General features: G+C 39.4%; 1 protein-coding gene across 6 annotated transcripts in view; it reads right to left on the bottom strand.

The window, feature by feature from the left end:
- The window catches only part of atp11b (ATPase phospholipid transporting 11B (putative)), a 66447-nt gene that overhangs the window by 17707 nt on the left and 25335 nt on the right, over window positions 1-23405 (bottom strand). For 2 of the 6 annotated variants that reach the window (XR_007941305.1, XM_051946757.1), the window contains exons 8-30: window positions 22383-22430; window positions 21968-22032; window positions 21351-21432; window positions 21115-21265; window positions 19744-19941; window positions 19348-19506; window positions 18792-18979; window positions 16031-16099; window positions 15657-15730; window positions 15288-15391; window positions 14311-14492; window positions 11638-11841; window positions 10288-10441; window positions 10052-10154; window positions 9803-9948; window positions 9496-9555; window positions 8882-9009; window positions 8460-8598; window positions 7996-8019; window positions 5989-6054; window positions 5207-5310; window positions 4062-4227; window positions 2844-2929 (exon numbers count right to left, since the gene is read on the bottom strand). Coding sequence is in view for 2 of the 6 variants with exons in the window: in XM_051946757.1 (XP_051802717.1) it covers window positions 2844-2929; window positions 4062-4227; window positions 5207-5310; window positions 5989-6054; window positions 7996-8019; window positions 8460-8598; window positions 8882-9009; window positions 9496-9555; window positions 9803-9948; window positions 10052-10154; window positions 10288-10441; window positions 11638-11841; window positions 14311-14492; window positions 15288-15391; window positions 15657-15730; window positions 16031-16099; window positions 18792-18979; window positions 19348-19506; window positions 19744-19941; window positions 21115-21265; window positions 21351-21432; window positions 21968-22032; window positions 22383-22430 (2700 nt within the window). In the remaining 4 variants the exon portion in view is untranslated. The remainder of the gene's footprint in view (window positions 1-2843; window positions 2930-4061; window positions 4228-5206; window positions 5311-5988; window positions 6055-7995; window positions 8020-8459; window positions 8599-8881; window positions 9010-9495; window positions 9556-9802; window positions 9949-10051; window positions 10155-10287; window positions 10442-11637; window positions 11842-14310; window positions 14493-15287; window positions 15392-15656; window positions 15731-16030; window positions 16100-18791; window positions 18980-19347; window positions 19507-19743; window positions 19942-21114; window positions 21266-21350; window positions 21433-21967; window positions 22033-22382; window positions 22431-23405) is intronic. The other 4 variants (XR_007941303.1, XM_022194579.2, XR_007941304.1 and 1 more) reach the window with 3 other exon arrangements.

Raw genomic sequence — 23405 nt, 5'->3', positions numbered from 1 at the left:
GCTGGTTCCTGTTTTTCCATGTCTGGTCTTATTCCCCTGTTGCAGAGCTGAACCACATTATAACTGGTACTGTGAGATAATCAGAAATCACTAACTGAGACAAGGGCTTTCCGAAAATTTCAAGTGGATGATGAGGTCAGTGGAGGACAGCTTTTATTTCTCACAAAAGCAAAGACAACTGAGCACAGCGGCAAGAAGGCTGGTAAGCTCAGAAAGAGCTGAAAAAGTAGGCAACAAATGAGCAGAAAGAAGCTTGAGGCATACAAAAGATGTCTCGAGGGAAGCACAGATAAGAGCGAATCTATTAGTATCCAAACCAATTAACCTGCTGCTGAATCTATCAGAGCTACAGAGAAGGCAAACAACAGTAAACCCACGAGAGCCCTCTGGGTTCTTTTGTGATTACTTCCATCTAATCTAATTAGGAAAAAAAACAGATCCTGACAGGTACTGGAATTATTTCAACAGAACTGAATAAACTGCATTATACAGCACAATGACATAAATACATCCCTTTGATTTTAAACTCAATAAAGGCATCATGGGTACTTATACTAATTCAACAAACAAATTACTCAAACCGAGGCAATAGGATCTCTTTTGCACAATGTACAATGTGCTCTCAATTAACACAATGATCTACAAATCTTTAGTTTGCTTCTGCTCATTATGTTTGTGTGATGAGAACTGCTTTGTCTACATTATTGGTGGCTTGAAATAAACATTTAGATGCCAGTTTATTTGGTGGCCAGGATAAATATGATAACAGCCATGCAATGAATTGTACTGTCAGGAACGACATGTTTAGTTTTGTTTCAGACTGTTGACTGATGGTCACGATCATTTTAAAGCTGTTTTGTTAACAGACAAGTTTCTCATACTCTGTCTCATCCATAATGTATAACTGAGAATTGACTAATAGCATCTTGCAGTATAATACAACTCAATCGCACCACTAACTACAGCCTACAAGAAGACCATAAATTTGAATCTAGCTGACAGTACGATTTATTACATGTAATAGGCTGCTTTGGTTTTAGTGAGGTGTACAAATTGGCAACTAAGTGTGCTATAAATCACTATAAACATTAATAACAGCCTATTATTTTTAGAACAGTTAGATTTCCAAGTAATTCTTGAGAAGCATACAAATTAGTATGCTATATAGCTGTAAAGGTGAAGATGTGTTTAAGGCAAAGCAGCATTTAAATGATCTCAACCCACAGTCGAAGATCAAGGTATTTCTTTGGACACTGGTCGTTTCCCTTTATCCAAAGGAACTCACGCTCATGTTGGCATTTCCCCTGCAGGCTGTTTATAGTGATATTAGCTGTGACAGTGCAAGATCTTGAATTTATCAGTCCACTGACTGCAGCAACACAGCTGCTCATCATGCGTCTAACAAGACTGCATCATGCTGCTGGTACAAGACGGCCCAGACCATTTCAAGAGTTTGTCATGCATCTGTAGTAGATTAAAAGTCCTGTTCTGTGAATCTGCTGAAACCATGCAGGAGGACAAATCTGAGGTAAGGAGGGTGTCTCAAGTGGTGAAGCCAGTTTGAAGGCTTCCAGCTGGACATGTATCACGAGGACAGACCATGCTGTATTGAGAAAGGGATGGTTGGATGGGCTGCACCATGCGACTGATCAATGCGTCACTTGTGAGTGGCATGCCAGACTGTGGTTGTAACACAAAACCACTTGGTAGTGGTCGGAAGGCAGATCTGATCAGATAACCCTATACAGGATGTTGTAGTCAGAACTGTGATTTCTAAATCATGACCCCAAAGGGATCTCTGCATTACAATGTTACTCTCACATTATAATGAGTGGCAACGAACAGTCAAAATTAGGTCAGTAAGGAGTGCCGTGTGATTTCACATTCATTCATTCACATATCATTTACCCATTTGTTCATGCAGTGAGTGGGTAGGGTAATGACAACATCATGCTGTGACAGGCAGGAGTGGGAGAGGTCTCAAAACACTATGTCAGCCTACAATGCAACACATGCAGCGTCTGAAGCCTTGATATCACATTCTTCTGCATGATCTCCAACCCCACAACGCCCCCAAAACAGGTTTAAACTTCCCTCATCCCAGTCACAGAGAATGCTGATTGGCTTGTCCAGGGCATGCAGTCACAGACATGAAATAAAAGGCCCTGCTCCAAAACTAGCAGCACACAACCCTACAGCCAAGGTACTGCCAGCATTAGAAAAAGGCCTCAGGAGGACTAAATGAAGTCCAGGCCTGGGAGAGCGTTTTTCTGTATTGTACGAACGATTATAAACAGGAGCGCTTATTCAGTAAAGCAATGTTTCCACTTTTTAGAGGCTGTTCACAGTATCTTGTAAATGAGACCTTAACCCCAATTTTGTCAATAATCTGTGATTAGATACTTTTAAGACTTCTTCAGACATTTTGACGATTACAGTATCTGATAAAAACTTTGCAAAGCAAATATATGTTTTTTTTTAAAAATCAGGTTGGATTGAAATTTCTAATCATGTAAAGTTCTGAATAAAATGACATAAACCTCCATTGATGATAAAAATAATTTGAATTTTTTTACATCTTTATGTAAGATAAGACAGTAAGATATTAATAAATCATACATACTGTAAAGTGAACAGGAGTGAAATAATATTTAAATAAACCGCAGCATCAATGCAGGGAAATACAACAAGTGAGTACTGATGCTGACTATTCAAGTAAATGTACGAGTCTACTGTATGGAAGCAATGCATTTGAAAGAAGCACTCCTGAAATATTTGTTTCATCTGAATTGACTTTTCAATCTATTTTAAGCCCAGGCCTGAATCAGTCTCAGATCCTCTACCTAATTTTGCCCAGCTGGCTCTTGGCTCTGGACAAAGGCTGCAGAGCGATGAAGTCATCACCTATCGCCACACGGTTGGAATACATCTACACCAGGAGAGTACAGACAAAGGATCAGATGAAGAATACAGACACACAGAGAGGTTAAAAACCAAGCTCTCACACACACACAATTTATCCTGAACCCAATCGCACACGCGCACGCGCACGCACACGCACACACACACACACACACACACACAGAAAGACAAAACAGAACAGAGGTTAGAGAACAAACACCACATACGTAGGATTGGAAAAGGCAGGTAATTTTTTTTCCCGAGAAACAAGCAGAGAATTTTCAAAGGAGGAGGGTAGAAACTAAACCATAAACAATCTCCAGCTGTACAAATCAATACAGTAACAGCGTGGGTCTGAGAGGTTTCCAGGCACACAGTGTCTATATGGGTATGTCTGTGACCAGAGCCAAGTCATGTGGTGTGTATACGAACACCACGACTGTTCTGTTAAAACGTGGGTTACTCATGACCACAGAAGCTGGAAATAATGAACTATTTATGCAACGTGACATTCAGAACATTTTCTCTCTGTAAAGTTTCTGAGTTTCCTTGACATTTTAGTTTATTTTCTCCCTCCAGGCTCTTCTCACGTTGCAGCAGATGTAATTTCCATTTTTGTGGCACAAGTAGGAATACACATTAAATCCAACAGTGTACACAGAAGACAGTTTAACTACTGGAATGTATTTGGTCTTTCCTGTGCAATTTCAACACCTTTAATTAGGTTTAGGTTTGAGCCTGGGCCTGCAGACAAAAACTTACAGATACGACTTTAATTACCAAAGGTTACCAAAACTAAACTGCAATTAAGAGCAAAAGCAAATCATCTGCAGTTCCCGAAGTAGCTACAGCAGAGTAGACTCAGAGAAAAAATACAGAAAAGTCTTCAAATAAAACAACTGCTGTGAGAAAGAGAATTACGCTGCGCCTTGGAGTCAGGCCAGCAGGTTGCAGAGTTTGTGAAAGGCAGGAAAACCTTTGGGAAAGAGCTTATTTAATCTGAAAACTTCAACTGTTCACAACCAAAGGAGAAATCCTTATCTACTGCAGACAACTGGAATGAATTTCTTTGCAGAGGTTTCCAGACAACAACCTTTAAACAATTTCCCATCACACTTTGCTCTTGTTCTTTGTGCTTCTGCACCTCCTCCCTTCGTTACCTGACTCTTCTGTGTGCTGGTGGGCTGCAGATGTCTGTAGAAGACCTTCTTCACCACATCAGGAAAGAGGCAAGTTATGACGATGATGATAATGGCAAACCAAGCCGAACCACTGGAGAGCAGCTGCACGAAGACGAAGTACATGTCCTGGGTGTGCAGGAATGGCCTGGTAGAGAGTGGAAAGGACGCAATGGTTATATACTGCAAAAGAAAGGGAGACGATAGCTATCTTTATGCATCTTATTATTGGTTAAAACAATCTACAAGGTGGATAGTCAGAAAGTGACTGTAACGTGTGGTGATGCCTTTAAATACAGTAACAGAGGTGAGCAGCCAGTCTTGGCTCACTTTGCCCTTTTCTTCGTAAATTTGGGTCTTTCCAGCAATAGAAGTCGTGCTCTTTAAAATATTTTATTTTCCCCCAACACAAGAGTTTAACGATCAGTGCAGATGTCAGACTATAAATATCAATTATGGACCGGAATCATCAGGATGGCTCCTACAAGTCTCGGTTCACTGGACAGGACAAAGTGCTTTAGATTGATTTGATCAATCCACATGCAACCAGACATATACAGAGGACTCTAACAAAGCCTCAGTGATATTCGTGTCTCGTGGCAAGACTGGTTGTTCCATTCAGACCCTGAACACTATGCTGGCAACAAAGAACGACACAGTACATCTGTATTACTGTAAGTGAATGTCTTTAAACAGCAATTTTAAGAAAGGCATAAAATACTGTTGATTATTTTGAAGTAAAGTTGAGGTGGTAAATATAAACATTTCAGTAAATAAACTTTACTATAGGTTTATTACTGAGGTTGTAGTTTGTGGTGCCGTTGCACTGAAATGTATCTGATGTTTTTCCTCTCCTGTTTGTAAATGCAAAATGCATCCCAGTTCAAAACTATTGCAAACTACAATACAACCTGAATAATGAACATATGGTTTTCAATGTGCAAATATGGCTTGTCATCTGTAATTACGATTTAATGTTTTAACTGTCGTTTCATTCAGAGCCAGTGTTCCAAGGATTTAGTCCTTCTGAAACAATGCAGACAGTCTGAGCACAGGGACATATGAAGCTACGGCAAATCCATTTCACAAGCAAAATATATGAAAAAATTGTAAAAAGTTGTTCATACCAGATAATGCCTCCATAGAAGAGTGAGAAGATGAAATAGAAGGCAATCGAGCCCCATGTCACGAAATGGTTCATCCACGTCCAAAACTGAGTCTCCAACGCCAGCTGTCATTACATATGTGGACGCACACAGACACACATACAGAGCTAGGTGTAAAACACTGACAGAGGGACAGGTAGGGCAATAAACTACAGTCTGTCTCTGTACTGTAAATAAAAGACCTTGATCCCAACCTGTGACAAATAATCTCCTGCAGTTAATGACCACTGACATCATCCTATTCATGAGATATTTTATTTTTTCATACTGGGACCCTGGCAGTACAAATGTGTCCCTGTGGACCTAAACACATTATTCAACTTCTGGCTAATAAACACAGTAACTATGATCTTAGAGTTGTATTAAGCTATTATTAACAACTAGGGAGAAACAGACAAAAAAAAAATACATGTTAGGAAACAACTAACTACACATCCAACTTGTTCTTATGAAGATGCACGGCAGATACAACAACACCTTTTTATATTTAATTTGGTCACTTTGTCTGACTCCCAAGTGTATCATCGGGGTCTTCAGCTTATTAGGAGCTCAGCTTCCTTCATCAGCCACTCATTTATGCTAACTGAAAGACTTCGATTTTTGCTTTGTGCTCAGCCGAAGGCACATGGTAAATTAGTATTTCTACTCTACTACATATTCAAATACCCCTAAAACTACTATTGACTAGTCTCAGAAAGACGGCACTACTTCACTGTGAGAGGATCATATTAAATGTCATTTACCTTTAATGTGACGGTGATGACCATAACAGTAAAGACCAGCGTTCCAAATGTCCAGTTCCCGAACATCTACAAACACAAACATACTGCAGTTAATAGCAGTCAATCTCACTGCAGTGCAATTTGTCATTACCTGTAAGACTTCTACCACTTTGGACACAGTGAGCTGATCTATGGTTTAGTTTGTATGTATATGTGTTGAAGAAACATCTTGTACAAGGCAGCAGTCTTAGGGGCTCGACACACAGGGAGGGACAATTGAGGGGGAAATGCGAAAGTCATCGCAACAGGAGATAAATTCAACACACGGTGCGCGATACTTGGCAGCGGCAGGCGATGGCGACACACGTCGCGCTGTGCAAAAGCACAGAGCGCTTGTCTCCCTCACTTCTGATTGGCTGTGAAATTGGAGGGATTTTTTTTACATTTTCAAAGAGTTTCATGACAGAAAAGCATAAAGATGATGAGCCAGAAGACATTGCTTGATTTAGCCGAAATTTTACTCTTGACATTGGCTTATAAAAGAAAGAAACGACCCTGGGTCCATGCCATATTGCAAACTCGGAAAGAGCATGGAGAATACCACCATTTGATGCCAGATCCCAAAAAAGATCCAGAAAAATTCTGGGCCTACTTTCGCCTTAGCCCAGAACGTTTTTCCAAAGCGGACCATTAATGTACGTATAGGAGCGGCGTGTACTGTGTAACATGCTGTAAGCTCATTGGTCAGTGAGTGAAACCCTCGCTGATTGGTTGAAGCTCCAGGCGACAGCGACAAAAGTTGAACATTTTTCAACTTTCTTGTATCGCGTTGCAAGCCAGCGGGTGCACGTCTACGTGAACGCGCGCGAAATTTCACATGCACGAATGTCGCCGTCACGTTGTTGGGAGGGGGGAAAGCGATGTTCGTCTCGTCGCACAGCAGCCATAGAAAATGAATGGAGCGCGACTGTTGTCGCCTCCCGTGTGTTGAGCCCCTTATTCAACAAGTTGCATGTTGTCAAGGTGCCTATAATAAAGCCTTGAAGCTCCCACTGTGTGACTGCCATCAGTAGCTCCACTTATAGAGTGAGAGCTGTGGGAGGTGCAGTTTTGATGCCAGGCAATTCAAGACCCTGCTGGAGTCTGAACATTGAAGGCTAATAGCGCGTGGATTAAGACATATCTCAAGACTCGCAAGGAAGTACACAACAGCTGTGGACCCACAAAAGGAATATTTTAAGTTGTTGCTTGTTTAAATCACAGTTACCAAGTTCTTATCAAAATCCCTACAAGCTCTTCCGTATGGGCAACCTTTCTTGAAAAATGTTAAGTCATTTTTGGTCTCTTAAACAATCACTGCGCTTTTGATCCACTGTGTATGTTGTCCAGATTTGCCACAATCAAAGTGTAAACCTAATCTTGTTGCTATAGCTCGTCACCTAAATTTGAGGTAGTAGATAGGCCTATGAGTCCACAGTATGACACTGTACAAAATGATCATATATTTGAAGCTGCTGCGACAGATTTATGTGACGATAAATCTAGATATGTGTGAATTTTGTGGGCTGTATGCATGTCTGAGAAGAAGGAAATTCTAATTAGAGTGATTTAACTTTTTCCATTAATACTGTATTTGAGCAAAAGCAATGGAACTGTGAGCTAAACTGACAACTGACTTCAAGCAATAATGAAGAAATCACAATTGATTTCAACATACTTCAAGGTCCATTGAGTCACTGCCCAAGTTATAGCTTCTATCACACTACTCATTTTCTGAGTTTGCCAAAAAATAACATTAGTAAATAAAACAATCTGACTTTGTGGACTCAGCAGAGTACAAGATGGTATCCAAAATGAGCTAATATGTAAATAGTCTTATGGCAAAGCATAGGTATTAAAATTCATCCCATTCAACAGGATCATTATCGATATTTCATTATCAAAAAAAACGTGTTGAGGCATCTTCCTGACAGTCCTCTCATTAACCCCCCAAGGAGACATGCATTCAACTGTAGAGCAGACTCTTACCAGCTGCCTGTTAGCTCGCAAGATCTGAAGACATGCACAGCGTGAAGGCAGAAGGAAAAAGGCGTAATCAACAAAAGATGGAAGACACAGACAACCAAGAGAGAGCAATAAAAGTGAGTGCTTTCTGAAACACCAAACTTCAGACAGAGAGAAAGATGTGCAGCGGGGAGGAAAAGAGGCGGAAAGAGAAGATTTGTTAAACTGTTAAACAAAAAGAATGACAAAAAGAGACAGATAGGAAAAGAGCAAGATCAAGTAAACAAGTGGTAGCAGAAATATCAGCAGGGAACCAACCCCATCAATAGCGGTAACACAATCACAAGTGACTATCCTGCATTTGTTTTATTACCTTCCATTCGCGGCCTTAAGTAACATTTTCTTAATTTGTTTTTTTTGGAAAATCCTCTCAGTCAGACCGTTCTGGATTTTACTATCGAGTAAAAACATCATACTCCATCACCCACCTGTCCATTGCCCATAAGAGTGGTGTCTTCTCCCATCAGTATGTAGGATCCAAAGAAGAAGACAAAGGCATGACAGAAGCCCAACAGAGTCCAGTACAAGAATGTCCGGAAAGACAGCATAGAGTTCTTGCTGATATCCCTGTAGAATACAAACAAACTAAGCTCATAGTGTATAATTTTGTGATTCAGAGAAAAAAAAAGCCAAACAATTAAGGAACAAGGCGCATTCAGAGGCAACGGCCTATGTAAAATGTCACATAAATTAATTTACCTCCAAATTAAACTGTTAAGCACCTGTAGATTGTGATACAGCATAAATTGAAGTTGAATCTCTTTTTAAAATACATTAAAATAACTGTTTTCAGCAAACAGTGAAAGAGAACATGCAGCAATTAATATACGGTCATTAGTCGGAGCCTCACCTGTACAGGCCAGGTTTGTTCTGCAGTATATGTGGATGGACCAGCTGTTCAAACAGACTGTACACCAGGATGGGCAGCGAGGTGAAGCAGATGTTGTACAGTGTCAGATAAACACTGTCATACAGAGTCTAGTTTGGACAGAGACAGGATTTCACTTAACACCAACCTATAAGCTAAAACTGACATCCACAAAAAAAAAAGGCTGAGTCAGATACACAAGAGAAAAACATGTTATATGTGATCTTTTAGACATGTTCCAGACTATAATGTGGCATAGCTTCCCCGTAAGTCAACACCATATGTAGTCTCATGTACTACGAATAATTTCTAAAGACAAATATCCTCTATGCTGTTTGCAAAAAATATTGATTTTAAATTCCAGAATTATGCTGCAAAAATATATTAAATGCAAACTAAAAAATCTGAATGGTACAGCTCAACTGACTATAAGCTTGTTCTTGAAACATGCAAGAACAAGCTTTACAAAGAAGACTTCTTGGCTATTTAATATTACACAACAAAATGAGCAAAAGGACTGTGCAACATCAAAACCAGAAACAAAACAACAATGACATATGAAAAAGTGAGAGGAACAGAGAGATAAAGAGACTTACTTGTTGTGAAAACAAACAGAAGAACTGGTATAAAAACTGGGGCGTGATAAAACACACATTCTAGAAAAGACAGAGTGAAGGAAAGAAACATTAATATACTGCACAGAAAGGAGACACTGATTCCTCATAACAGTTGGTTTAAAAATCTGTGTCTATAATTTGGAATATAATCCTTTCATGATGTGCATGGGGCTTGGTATGGAAGCGAGATTTCAATATCCTAAAATATTTTACCAAAATGTTTACAGCTATCGTAGACCAAAAATTGTAAGGAATGTATATATTTGTAACAGCAGCCAGGCATTACCTTGTAGAAAAAGTACTGTACAAGCGTAGCTATTCGAATGTAGTAGAAGTGACCGTGGACCAGCAGTAGTTTAGCCAGGAACTTAAACCTGGCAATTGCATAGTCACTGTTTCTCACGGCCTGGCGACCCTCCTTCCCCATGATACCTGGAGATACACGCATGCACACCAACAAACATGAGATGAAGCTAATGACATGACAAATACCGTGGAGTTCGGGACCATATTGTCAGTACATGTATACGTTTACCTATGCCTACGTGGGCCTCCTGTATCATACTGACATCATTAGCTCCATCCCCAATGGCTAAGGTGATGGGTTTTTCAGGAGATGTCTTTAAAAGACGCACCACCTAGACGGAACAAAGGAACAAGGACATCTAGATCCACCACATGAACACAACATGAATGGCAATGAATGTTGTTGCTGAAATATTCACATTGTCCCATTTCTGGTTGGTGGAGTGAACGGCGGTGAGTCAGTACCTTAGCTTTCTGCAGTGGGGCCATGCGGCAGCACAGCACAGCAGAACAGTTTTTACACACTTCCATAAAGAGCTTCTCGTGTTCCCTCAATGCTAAAGACAGGCTGGCCCCGTCTACAACCAACCCATGCTGTATGACATGGTCTTCCTTTATCCTGGAAAGAAAGAGTCGAAAAAAAGAGCACAATGTGAGGAGAGGAATGGAAGGAAATACTACCGGTGTGCAATGCCATTTTTCAAACTTACAATTAGTCCTTTCACCAGCACAATGATTTTTTTTTCCTTTATCAATATTTTGGAACAAAGTCATTCTACTTATCCAGTAACCTTGTATCTTAACTTCTAAACCCCAAGCATTATTTTTTGCTCCTGTGGACACCTTTTTCATTGAAATATGCATAAACAGAAAAGTCCTGCACCTCTGCAGGACCAGCAACATCATCGACAGAAGTAGAGAGAACTCTGTAATGTCTGTTGGTTTGTATGACACAGATTTAACGACAGAAATAAGAAGAGGAGAAAAACTAAAGTTGAGTACTTATGATTATTCATATTACAAAATACTGAACAAGTCTAGAATCAACATGCTCAGCATGTTCCCCATTGTCCACAGGTTACCAAAACTGGAAGAAAGCATCGGCTCTTCTATGCTTTAGATATTTTACTACTTACATTCTGTCACCCAGTATTTACAAACTCTGCATTTATCACAAAAATAGTTCACCTTGTTAAATGTATCTTTAACAATTTTCTTTGTTGCATGCCATTTTGGACCATGCTTCTTTTTTTAATTTTTTAGGTGTATATTATTCCCCTCTCAGTCTCTCTAATAAGTTTCCAGACTTAGTTCTCGGTGTTCTGCCAAAAGGAGCGGGAGTTTTGGTTACATGACTGTCAGCTGACTGACTACGGGCTTCTCTTTTTCTCCTGCAATTGCAAATCCAACTATTCTTCCTGTCTGTTGTTACACTTTCTTTCTATGATAAATTTTATAATTTTTGTTTTTGCTGAAACTTAGCATGGCTTTCACACCAGCTGGCAGGTTTTGCAATTCATTAGTTTAAAGAGTGAACACTATGGAAGCGTGTTTGAGGCAAATAATGTGAAAGTTGTGGTATTTCACTATTTAGAAAATCACACATACAAACATAATTTTGTAATTTTTTTTGTCATATTGCCTTCATTGAAGCAACTGTAGACATTGTACAAGCCTTTCTTTGCCTTAATAATGGAGCACCCTTTAGGATTCACACAGTAATGCACATTGTTATGGAAATGCACATTTTCATGACAATAACGCCATCGGACAATAAATGCATTTTAAAAGCAGAATTACACAAATTGCACTCACCTTCTGGCCAGTCTGCGGAGCTGCTCGGCACACTCATTATCAGAGCGCTGCTGCAGGAGCTCCAAGATGTTCATGGTTCTGTGGAAGTGGCCACAGGACAGGCTGACACTGACTGCTGTCTCATGTTTGTCCCCTGTCAGCACCCACACTTTAATTCCTGCCAGCCGCAAAGCCTCAATGGTCTCCTGGACTTTGTCTTGAAGTCTGAGGGACACAAGAGAGAGAGAATATAAACCATGTAGCCATGTAACACAGAACAGTATATTCAAAATGTCCAGTGATTCCTGAATATTTATAGATTAGTTGTGGGTCAGGTGATGTAGCTGGCTGGCCTTTAAATCTATTGTTTAACTGCCCTGGTCTTGATGTAGTAAAACCATTTGCCAAGCTAGCTAGTGAACTACAGTGCTCATAATTTAATACCTCCAGGGATTAGCTATAACTTTTTTTTTTTAATCTCCCAAGTAATGCCAGAGCATGGACAGAGCAGTTTTAAAGCAAACAAAAAACTGTGCATGCAGCACAGTTAGACTAATAGGTAATCTAAACAGACTTCTTCAGAAGCATGACATGAAACTAAAGGCTCGTTATTCATAGTTGCCAACATGTTATTCATTTCTGATGAAAAGAAGAAGGTGAAAAATGACTAAAATTAGACAGCACAGATTTTTTTGAGAATGCAATATCTCTAAGCACAGTTAAGATTCCTACAGGGAGATTAACAGACGGCTGATATGATCTAATATTGCCATGCCTATCAGCATTACATTCTTCATAACAGACTGAAAACACAGGGAAATGTTAGTCATGTCTTCCATAATAGAGAAGATCCTTTGATCGTGACCATGTGCGCCTGGGGAGGAAATCATTTCAGAAACAGAAACAGAGCTTCGGAGAGAAACGAGGGAGAAAGCAGAGAGAGAAACAAAGCGGGAGAAGAGAGAGGCTTATGTGAAGAGCAGATGGTGAAGGGATGCAAACACGTATCAACATTCATTTTCAGAGTGGCTCAGTGAGGTAACGTCTCCATCTCTCTCCTGACTATACATTGTTTTGTTTGTTGAAGATGCAGCCTCCCACTGTGTTTGTCTGTTTTTGGGGATGTGTTTTCTACCATATTATAAAACTTTTTAAAAATTTTCTTTTATAAATTTTTTTTTTCTACATCGTAAACTATTTTTGATTCACACAGCTAACAGTGCAATCTTTACTGGAGGTGCAGCAACAAAAAATAGACAACCAAAGCTAACAACTCCTACTTTTATTGAGTGTTTAATGTAGGATTACCGCATGTGTCAAGCAACAGAATATTTTACATTACTAGCTCTATGACACTGGACCTACAAAAGACAGTACCTTAATCTAAATGCTTATATGACCACAATAACTACAACCTGCTTCCTTTTTTACCCATTTTAATTTAGCACATGGACTGTCGCAAATTATCAGTGCATACAAACAACAAATGAGGTTGAGGGAAACTTTGTTTTGAATGTTTGAAGGATCATGCTAGCTAAAAAAATGTCAAGCCAAAAAGACCAAAGTCATCAAGATTTATCCTCTGGGAACCTTGACAATGAGTATCAAACTTTATGAGAATTCATTAAATAACTGTCAAAAGTTTTCACTAAAAAACAAATAAGGTCCAGCCTGTTGGTGGTTCTAGCAGTAAAGACAGCAGATCATGACTATTCAATACCTGATGATATTTACATCCAGATCAACCTGGTGAACTAACTGTCAAACCTCCTCAACAAACAGGAAAACCACTAGCCAGTGTAGCTAAAAATACACAGGCAGCAGTAAAACATTCATGTGTTACTTTCCAATCTCTTATTACATGACACAGATTGTTGTTTAAAGGTAGCCATGCAGAAACAAAACATATGTTTCTTTTCGAACAATAACTACATGTTATTTACTAACAGTGGCAACACATGATAAAATACATGCGTTACATAATTCAGTATGTCGATTAGCACTGGAAGTGAGCAGTAGGCTGTAGATGCTTATTAATTATCTATACTATTCATTAGCCCTGACATTAATGCCGATAACCAAACTACACTACAGTGCATATTTACAAATCCAGAACTCTTGATCTACCTCTAATTATAAATCAATGAACTTTAGTTTGCACAAACTTAAATTTATAAATAGCATGCAAAGGAGGTAAGTAGATCCAACACAAAATTGTGCAACTTTTTCTTTGATTAAGAAATGTCTTCTGGATGTGAAATATTAACCCCATGATGGCTGAATTTATTTACAATTAAATTTTTAAAAAAATAAATGTGTTTTTGCTTTCTAGCTGATGCTAAAATAAGTTGGAGCATGTTAATTTGTTTATTACACACAGAACAGATATATAATAATAATAATAACTGATACATAATAATTAGGTCCCACTCCGACCAGTCCTATGAGAAACCGGTGCTCGGAAAAGGTTCCGATGTACGTACTGAATATGCACAAACCAGCATTGAGGGAATGGATACGTTATCTCTGCTACAGTCTGAATGAAGGTGGCAAGATGCAAATTCACAACAATAGGCGTCAAGAGGTTAATAAGTCACAGCCGTAGACATTAGGGATAAGTTATAAATGTGATGAGAACTGTTTTTAAGATATACAGCACCACTATATTCCAGTTTACATTCAGAGCTTTCATACTTGTCTTCTACCCCCGTTGCTCCCAGGAGCTGCAGGTCTCTCTCGATGTAGCTGAAGGCTTCCTGCAGTCTCTCCTCCCTCTGCTGCAGCGCGGTGCGGGCGGCGTTCAGGCGCCTGTCCACATCAATGTACTCCTCTGGACTGAAGTGCCGACACGCTACCACCAGAGTCCGCAAACCTTTCTACAATGGCATGAGGAGGATGGGTGCACAAAAATAACAGAGGAAAGAAAAGAGAATTTAAGAAAAATGAGAAGAGAGAGAGGAAAATGGTATATAAAATGATGAAGGAATAAACGAGAACAGATTTGTGCAAAGAGAAAGGTTAAATGGGAGCAAGGAAAAAGGAAAAGAACAAAAGCAAAGAGACAAAGAACAGAACAACAAATTATCAAAGCTTGGCTTTAAATCACAGAACCAGCCTGAGGGGCAGATGACCACAAATCAACCCAGTCCAGAGCCCCGGCTCCTGGGTACTGATGTCTGATGGCAAGATGCGGGGGTCGGATGTGTGTATGTGTGTGTGTCTGTGTATGTGTGCGTGTTATGATGAAGAATTTATAGACCAATGGAAACAGAGTGTGACAAAGCTAAAAGAAATCACAGTGACACTGTCAGGCCTACATACACAGACACAACCGTGAACATACTGCATGAATCAAAAATAAAATATTTAAAAGCTTTCACTTTATGTTGGAGAGCATTTTTCTCTGAAGTGGCAGTGTGGTATATTAAGTTATTAAATGAGTCTCAAAGGACAGCCAATGTCTGCTCATCAGTGCTCCTTCATATGGGGACAAGATGAACAATGATAATTATATTAACTCAAACTGTGTAACATACTGTGGTATACACAGTTACTATATATAGGACTTTCATCTGCTACTGTGCAGTGATCAAATGTGTATTATGACAGTAACAGTATAAATTGCTGCAGAACAATTTTAAAAAATAAAAAAATAAAAAAATAATCCTCACCAAGGCAAACTCGTCAACGTGCAGTCTTGTCTTTTCAATCTCCCCACTAGTAGTGAAAGGCAAGATGGCTGACTCTGCACCCTTGGTGAAAAGCACTTTGCCTCCTTGAAAATCAAGACAGAAAGAAGATGGAATGAAATATAAATATTGAAAAATAAATACACATTACATCTGCTTATAAATGTATTAACGATGTTGAAAGTCTTTCAAACTATTTTTTAATATTGTTGATGGCATTGATTTCATATTAATGTTATTGCTGTGATTTGTCTTTAATCATCTCCTCTCCGACTGTATTGCCTGTTTGTCCGATGCTTTCATTGTTAGTGGCTGAAGACAACGTTTTGCAGTCAAAGAAAGTGGTGTTACCCGAGGGAGTCTGTAGAATGACGCTCATCCTCCTGCGATCAGCATCAAACTCTAACACATGGAGTAATTTATACCTGAGAGACCGAAGACAAAGAAAGATAACAGTGTGTTAACTTCACTTTTTGGGGCTAAAATGACTGGTCAGACATACTGTCACGACTGGTTTTGGAAAAGTGTTGTATCGAGATCAAAATATAGATAAAACAAGTCATCATTTTATCAATTCATTTCACATTAGCTACAGAAATATTAAGAATCAATTGACTGTTGGTGATCACATCCATCGTTCTTTATACAATTTTAATAGTCTGCTAAAAATCAGTGCACAACAGCTCAGAGTATTAGTGCTTTAGAAAATGGAAAAGGTGACATACTTCTCTGACTTGCCAAATGTTTTGATTTCCATGGTATCGCCGCTGCTGCAAGTGAAGGCCACTCCAATCCTGCGGGAATAAAAAGACAGCACTCAAAGGTAGAATTATTGGGAGAGTGAAGATGTTGACCTTTAAACACTGGGTGACAATCCAATTTAAAGTTGAGCAGGTTTGACTTTTAGCTACAGCACTCCCCTTAACACATTCAATCATTCATTCGCTAATCCAGTTATTGATCCTCATCAGAGTCGTGGAGGCCTGCTGTCTGCGGTTGATGGCATGTGCTTATAGTTTGGGGACAAGCCCAGACGTTCTCCAGAAATGCAGGAGGACAAACAGAAAACTAGCACTACATGTATACACTCTTGGACCATCTTGCTGTAAAGAGACTAAACACTGAACCACAGAACAAATGAAACAAATCTGAGATATTCTTGAACATAATGATATATATATATATATATATATAAGCAGCAGTTTGGTGATCAGTTTCTCAGTCAGCTTTCATTTTCAGTACGTCAGATAATTGTACATGTTTCATTATGTTGTTAAAAACAATGAGGCTTCTATCAATGTGGCTTCTATCTCACTCAATGACAGTTTCCAAAAATTAAGAGTCTGTCGGCTGTTGTCACACCTTCAATTGCAACATGAAGTTGACATATCCATTTAATCTTTCAGGTATTATTTATTGCTAAACTAGGGGTGTCTCCCTCCGGGTTTTAGGAGAACTTGTGATTAAGCAGCACTGAGTTGGAGCCCAGAGGGTGAATAAGGGCGGGGTTGTACAGAAAGTGTGAGAGGATAGATGCAAACACTGGAAAGGATTTATGTGATAAATGGGTAATGTAATACAACATCAAACTATATTGATATAAACTGTACCGTCTCATCCTATAAATTGTGTAAAAATACATCTACGTGTCTTACAGAGTTGCTATACCACACATGCCTATGTTCTTGTAGAACTGGTTTTTGAAGTCCTGGCTTCTTGAGCGCTTCTATATCAAACAGAGCACAATCAGTTCCCATTCTGTACCTGTTTTATCCCTTTTCCAAGCCATTTTCAGCACAGGTCCGCTTGAGGGTTTCTTAACCACTCTCTTGAGACTGAATTGCTGCCTGTGCTGTATTTCTGTCGTACTAAAAAAGAACAAGCATCCTGCAGTCCAATCTCCACAAATATTTCAATGTACCTTTGCTGCTGATACAATCAGTCAAGGCTGTGCAGCAGATGGAATATAACACTGTTAAAAGCGAGGATTTGTACGTGTGCAATGGCCAAGAAATGGTACAGATATTATGACGTTTATGCTAAAATAAAGTCCAAGCTCTTCTCTTACGCCTACAAAGCATACTTAAAAATATGGACATTGTCTTTAGCTTAGTTAATATCTTTCACAAGTAATGTTCCTGAATTACTGGGAGCCACAAATTTCCCCAAGTTTCTTGTGTTCTAACAAACACCCACATGATTTGGTTAAACCATAGGTTGATGCTACAGGTACGGACCCGTACCTGTAGCATCTGTACTAGAGGTACGGACCCGTATCCGTAGCATCTGTACTAGAGGTACGGACCGTTAAGGTCACTGAAGAGCTGGCGCCGGTTAACTACTATTTGCTGCACATTACAGTCAGTTTATATGAATGACTTTGACGGCGAACATTGTATAATTTAACCAAAAATACACAGTCTCCTCTCACACTTTAGACATTGCAGTTTTTACGCTTTTAGACGCCGTGTCTAAATTGTTTGAAGTCCAGTTCCTATTAATTAGTTTACCGCGTTCAGTTGTGGAAGCGGCTGACGAACTCCATTGCAAATGTTCCCATTTAATTTCGGACGCTAATTTACAAGATAAAGTTAAGGATGTCGAATATGAAACAAACACTCGTGAATGGTGAGGAGCAGCTCTTTAATTCGGCATGAATTTAAAAAACCCACAAACTCGATTTACTGTGATATTGTGAGATTTGTTTGTGGTGATGTAACTTAGCCATTCAACAGAGTCCGCTAACATTAAAGTGACTGACGTGCAGTGTCTGTGTTGACAGACGCAGAAAATACGTCAAGGTTTTGTTTAGGTTGTTAATATGTAATAGTCTGTCACTACTTTTGAAGGTAAAAAAAATACTTGTAGTTTGCTGGCTGTTAGTTCCGCCATTTGTTTTGTTTGCTGTTTGTGCTTTATTAGAACAGGGTCACGTGAATAAAAAGTTTTGCTATTTTTAATAGTAGTGCTGATTTCAACCCCCAAATCGCTGTCCGTGAAAAAGTCAGATAATGATATTTATAAGACATTATGCATGATAGAAAAGAGAACAGCAGATGACTGACATGACAGGCTCGGCACGCAGATTCACCTCGAATCACGGAAGCGCCTTCATCACTCGGATTACCAAACCGGCTCATTAATATTTATGTACGTCAGATTACCAGCCAATCACAAAGCGCGTTCATCAGTCGGCTCATTAATATTCATGTACGTCTCATTAATATTTATGGTAAGGGAAAGTGCCGTATCCGTAGGCCACAGGCTACGGGTACGGGTCCGTATCTGTAGACACTACCTAAACCATAAGTCCTTCTGGGATAAACGTCACAATAAACGCCAAAATACAGGTCATAATTAATTCTTGACTTTTCTTAACGTCAGCTATCATCAGCTACTGAATTTCAAGGTTTCATTCAGATTTTAGCCTATTTGAGGCTTACAGAAGAGCAGACATGTCTTCAGGAAGCTCTGATGTTGCCTCACCTCTTTGCTGCCTCTACCAAAGCTTTCTCATCTGGTGAAGAGGCATAGTACTCCATGTGATTGGAAGAGAAACCGTTGGCATGGGAGAATGGGTCTCCTCCCCCAACCAGACAGTCTGGCTGGTCATAACTGATCTGAACTGTGTGACACAATGACACTGCCTTGAGAAATAACAATTCCTCACCAATCTGGACGGAGAGACAACAGGGAAGGATGAGAGGAGAATAAACATCAGTTCTTATTCTAGACAGTGAAGTACTGCTTGTCACTGTGAAAAGACGTCATGCATAATTCAGAGGTGAAGGTGTAGAGGTTATTATACACATATTGTATATGACTTCTATCATTTTGTGCAGATTAATGTGTTACAAAATCCCAATTTTCATTGTGTAATCATTTCAACATTTCAGTTCTAAGTCGTATTGCTACATTATCCTATTATCTACAGCTGTTCAGATCAACAGCCTGAGGTAAAAACACACCTCTAAGTGAATTTGTTCATAGCTACTGTATGTGTCTGCCAAAAGACAGTGAATGGAACATATATGTGAGTTACCAGGTGAGGTGTGGAACCATCTGGTGAATCGTCTGTCATTCCCTCTGGTACCAGTTTGCCATTAACTTCACGGTACTTGGTTCCATTGATTGAACACTCACGGAATTGCATTTCATTTTCTGTTAGCGTACCCGTCTTATCGGTGAACACATACTCCACCTAGGAAACATAAACACAAAATATTAAAATATCCTCACGTGTCTAATATTTATAGCAGAAGTAATTCAAAATACATATCGGACACAATATTTGATTGGATCAGTCTTTTTGTGTATACAGTATATTCCGTACTAATATACTACATGCTAATACGAAAACACAAATTCGATAGATACTGACTTAGTATACACGCCTGTGAGTGAACAATATAAATACATCTTTACTCCTTTTCCATACCTGTCCCAACTCCTCATTGAGGTCCGAGGTGTTGACCTGAGCTTTCTGGTCACTTTCCTCATGGTAAAGGTCCAAATCCCAGCCAATGAAAAAGGAGCCCAGGAACTTCTGCATCTCCACAGTAACATAGAGCGAGATGGGGATGATGAAGTTATAGAGGACCAGAAATGCCAAGAAGTCTGAGATGAACTTTAAGATCTGAGGGAGAATAAAAGAAATGACATTTATTTTAACAAAATTGGGAAAGAAATGAGAACAATGCAGTTTATGAACAAAAAAAAAAAACTCTAAATGCAATAAAGTCAAGTTTGCTATAATAAATTTATGGCACAAAATGCAAAGTGTGTGAACGAAAAATTAAAAGAAAAAAAATCTTAGCCACACAGAATATTCGAGCTTCAGCACTTATCCTTCTAAATCAAAGCAGGCAGGCCAATTCATTCCCATTAAGGAGTTAATTACTTCGTGTGACAGGCAAGGAGAGTGAAGAATGATTGCAGACTGGGAGACAGAGCATCAGTAGCAGCTTTAAAGGAACTATGTTTATGACATGTTTCACCTGGAAAAAGCCTCAGTAAATAGCTGCAAAACAACCATTTTAATTAATAAGTAATATATTGGTCCTGTGTTGGATATCAAAGAACAGGTAGGACACACAACAAAAACAAAGACTATTTGAGCAATTAAGTTATTTGGAGTTAAAATCTTTGTAATCTTCAGGATTTATACTTGAGGGAATTTTTTTTTTTTTTTTAAACAGACCAGCCAGTTCCCTGAAAAACGGAGATAACTGTAGTGTGGAGACATGCAGTCAAAAGTCCAGCAGGCTACTGGAGATCCTGTTATACTAAATCTGAAAACACGGCTGTTCATTTGCTTGCAGCTCTTCCTCTTTGTCTTCAGGAAGCAGGAAAACAAGAGCACAAATGTGATATATTTTCTCTCTTTGTCTCAATACACAGACGCTGCACTTCTCTCTGATTGATTAGTGTTGGCAGGTAGGCAGATATGGCAGCAGACTGGCCCAGTGACAGGCGCTTCAACTCTTATGCCTTATCACAAAATCTAAGAAGCTAAAACTGCCCTAACCAGCACCCCTCGAGGTCTGTATGCGTTCATAGGCGTGGAGTCAAGCAGGGCCTCATCTTTAGATCTTCATTATATTAATTGTTAAATCTGAGGGAGAGCAAGCCTATTGCTAGCTGGTGAAGAAATCGAAGTGAAAAACAACACAGGTCACATAGAAAGAGAGAAAGAATGCCGACAAACATGTCACATGACCTTATCGCTGGAGCTGATAGTCTGCACTACTTACAAACACAAATCAATGACAATGCATTCCTCTGTTACTTGGTGGCAAAGAAGACTGACCGGACTGCTGTTTCTCTCCTGTTCAGTCTTTTGGTTGTAGAAAGGCTCGTCCCATTTGTCCTCAGCCTGCCAGGCATACTTCAGGATGGTGCTGAGGACGGCCTCGAAAAGCAGGATCCCCAGGTAGATGATGAGGAAGGTATTCATTGACCTGAAGTAAGGAAATATTTTTAAGTTGACAGTTGCATTAAGCACATTCTACAACAGCCACATGAGAGACAACAGAAAGTGCTCACTTCTCCACTGCAGAGCGTTTCTGGGATTTGCACTTGTAGTTGAGGGCCATCTTGGATTCCATCCCTGTGTAAACTGCCACACCTGCAACAGCACAGTAAATTTAAAATTTACAACAGGCCTGTGGCTCGTCGATTATACTGCTAATCGATTCGAGCCTGAACTCATGAAAACTCACATAATGCACGTCTCTGAAGTCGATAAATAGTTCATGGTTCATAACACAAAACAGCTGCAACATTACACAGAATACATGAAGCTGAAACTTCAGGGCACTGCAATGAAATGTGCAGATAAACCCCGTTCAGGACTTATCCCACAGAAACAGTCTTTTGCTAACACAATCAGACCTCAGCTGTATGATAATGAGAGGTCTGTCCTACTCATAATGCTACCGTGTTTGACTTGTTCATGTGACAGCAGGACGTCGCTGTGTCACCACTCGGCCTCCACTTCCCCTGAGCACTAGTCAAACACAGCTTCTTTAACAGCTGTATTTTGTCATTTCAAGTGGAGAATTCTCTTTGTGATAATGTACTCCTCCAGCTGCAGTTTCCTACGTGAGTGAAGGTCGATGTTTGCCTAAGTATCTCTTTCCATTCTCTTTATTTTAACTCACCGTAAATCTCTTTGGTATTTTTTAACCTGGCACCTCTCAGCAGCAAATTCTCTGGACCCAGTGGTCTGAATTTAAAATAAACAAACAACACAAACACAAGTAAAGATAGATGTGGTTATAGGCTGTAAAATACATACACATTTTACAAAGTATTTAATTAATAAGATTCATTTCGTTCCACAGCTTCCTCGCTTGTAAAAGACATACATGCATGTATACATGAAAAACTGAATGCTCTACTAAAAATCCCATTAACACGATTTCCTACATTACTGTATGAAGGTTTAACATTAGCACCAGTCTTCCCACTAATACCAATCTTACTGGGAATGTCCATTTAGCAGTAGTTCTACCTTTTAATAATTACTTATTAATTCAAAGATTAGTCAGTACAGCTGGACAAAACTGGTCTTACCTGACTATCTCCTCTCCATGCTGAGTCACTGTAACACGACCAACAAATCTGGAAAAACAGCACAGGCATTTCAGTTGAGTGGACTAATGGAGACTAAAACTATGCTCACGTGCAGTCAGGGTACTGGAAAAAAAACACGTACATACAGGAAAGCTGAGAAAGACTTTTATCCACACTTGAACAACCCATTCTCTATAAAACATCTGCTTGTGATTTTTTTAATCCTCTACCTCTGTCATATTTTATGTCCATTAGATTAATTCCAAACAAGCTTTTGACTCACACAGCACTAAGAGAATAGACTCACAGTGAACAGCTTTACCTAAACCTACAAAGTATAAAAGCTAACAAAACCAACTAATGCTCAGCACAGGGCGCAGACATATTTAGCCTTAATTTCAGTTTGACTTGGACTTTGGCTTTAATGATTATGAAACCAAGCATCTATTATGATGAGTATAGATCTTTCCTTTTATGCTGTTGCACTACTGCCATAGACATCCTTTCCCTAACTGAAGTGCTTGTGATGCACATGCACAGCTGTAATAACTGTTAACAATCAGGTCCCTCCAGCAGAATTCTAACTGAATTTATATTAATGTCTCAAACTGATTAAGGAAACCAGATAATTTGATGTTGAAGAAATTAGATTACTGTAGAAAGCTGACGACCTGGTTGGTTAAGCGCATGTAAACACTGTAAATGTAAACAAAGAGACAGCAACCTGAGGAGGGGCATGGGAGAACACTGCCAGAGAAACAAACTGCCTGATCTAAAAATACACTGATCGATCCTAAGGCAGGCAGTTAAGTGACAGGAGGAGAAGAGATTGCTGAAGAGGTGACGAAGCCATCTCACCCCATCATCCATTTAATAACACATTTCTGGCAGGGCGTGTCCCCCATGTTTGAATTATAGTGGCTATTAAAATGGGGTCTGGAGACTTCCAGGAGCTCTTCTGGGAATCCCAGAAGATGTGAGGGTTAAAATCTATCTATCAGTCTATCTCTCTATATATTTATT

This window comes from Acanthochromis polyacanthus, chromosome 4, assembly GCF_021347895.1.
Source record: "Acanthochromis polyacanthus isolate Apoly-LR-REF ecotype Palm Island chromosome 4, KAUST_Apoly_ChrSc, whole genome shotgun sequence".
NCBI lineage: Eukaryota > Metazoa > Chordata > Actinopteri > Pomacentridae > Acanthochromis > Acanthochromis polyacanthus.
The sequence above is the reverse complement of the archived record's forward strand: the minus strand, read 5'-3'. Positions and strand labels throughout refer to the sequence as shown.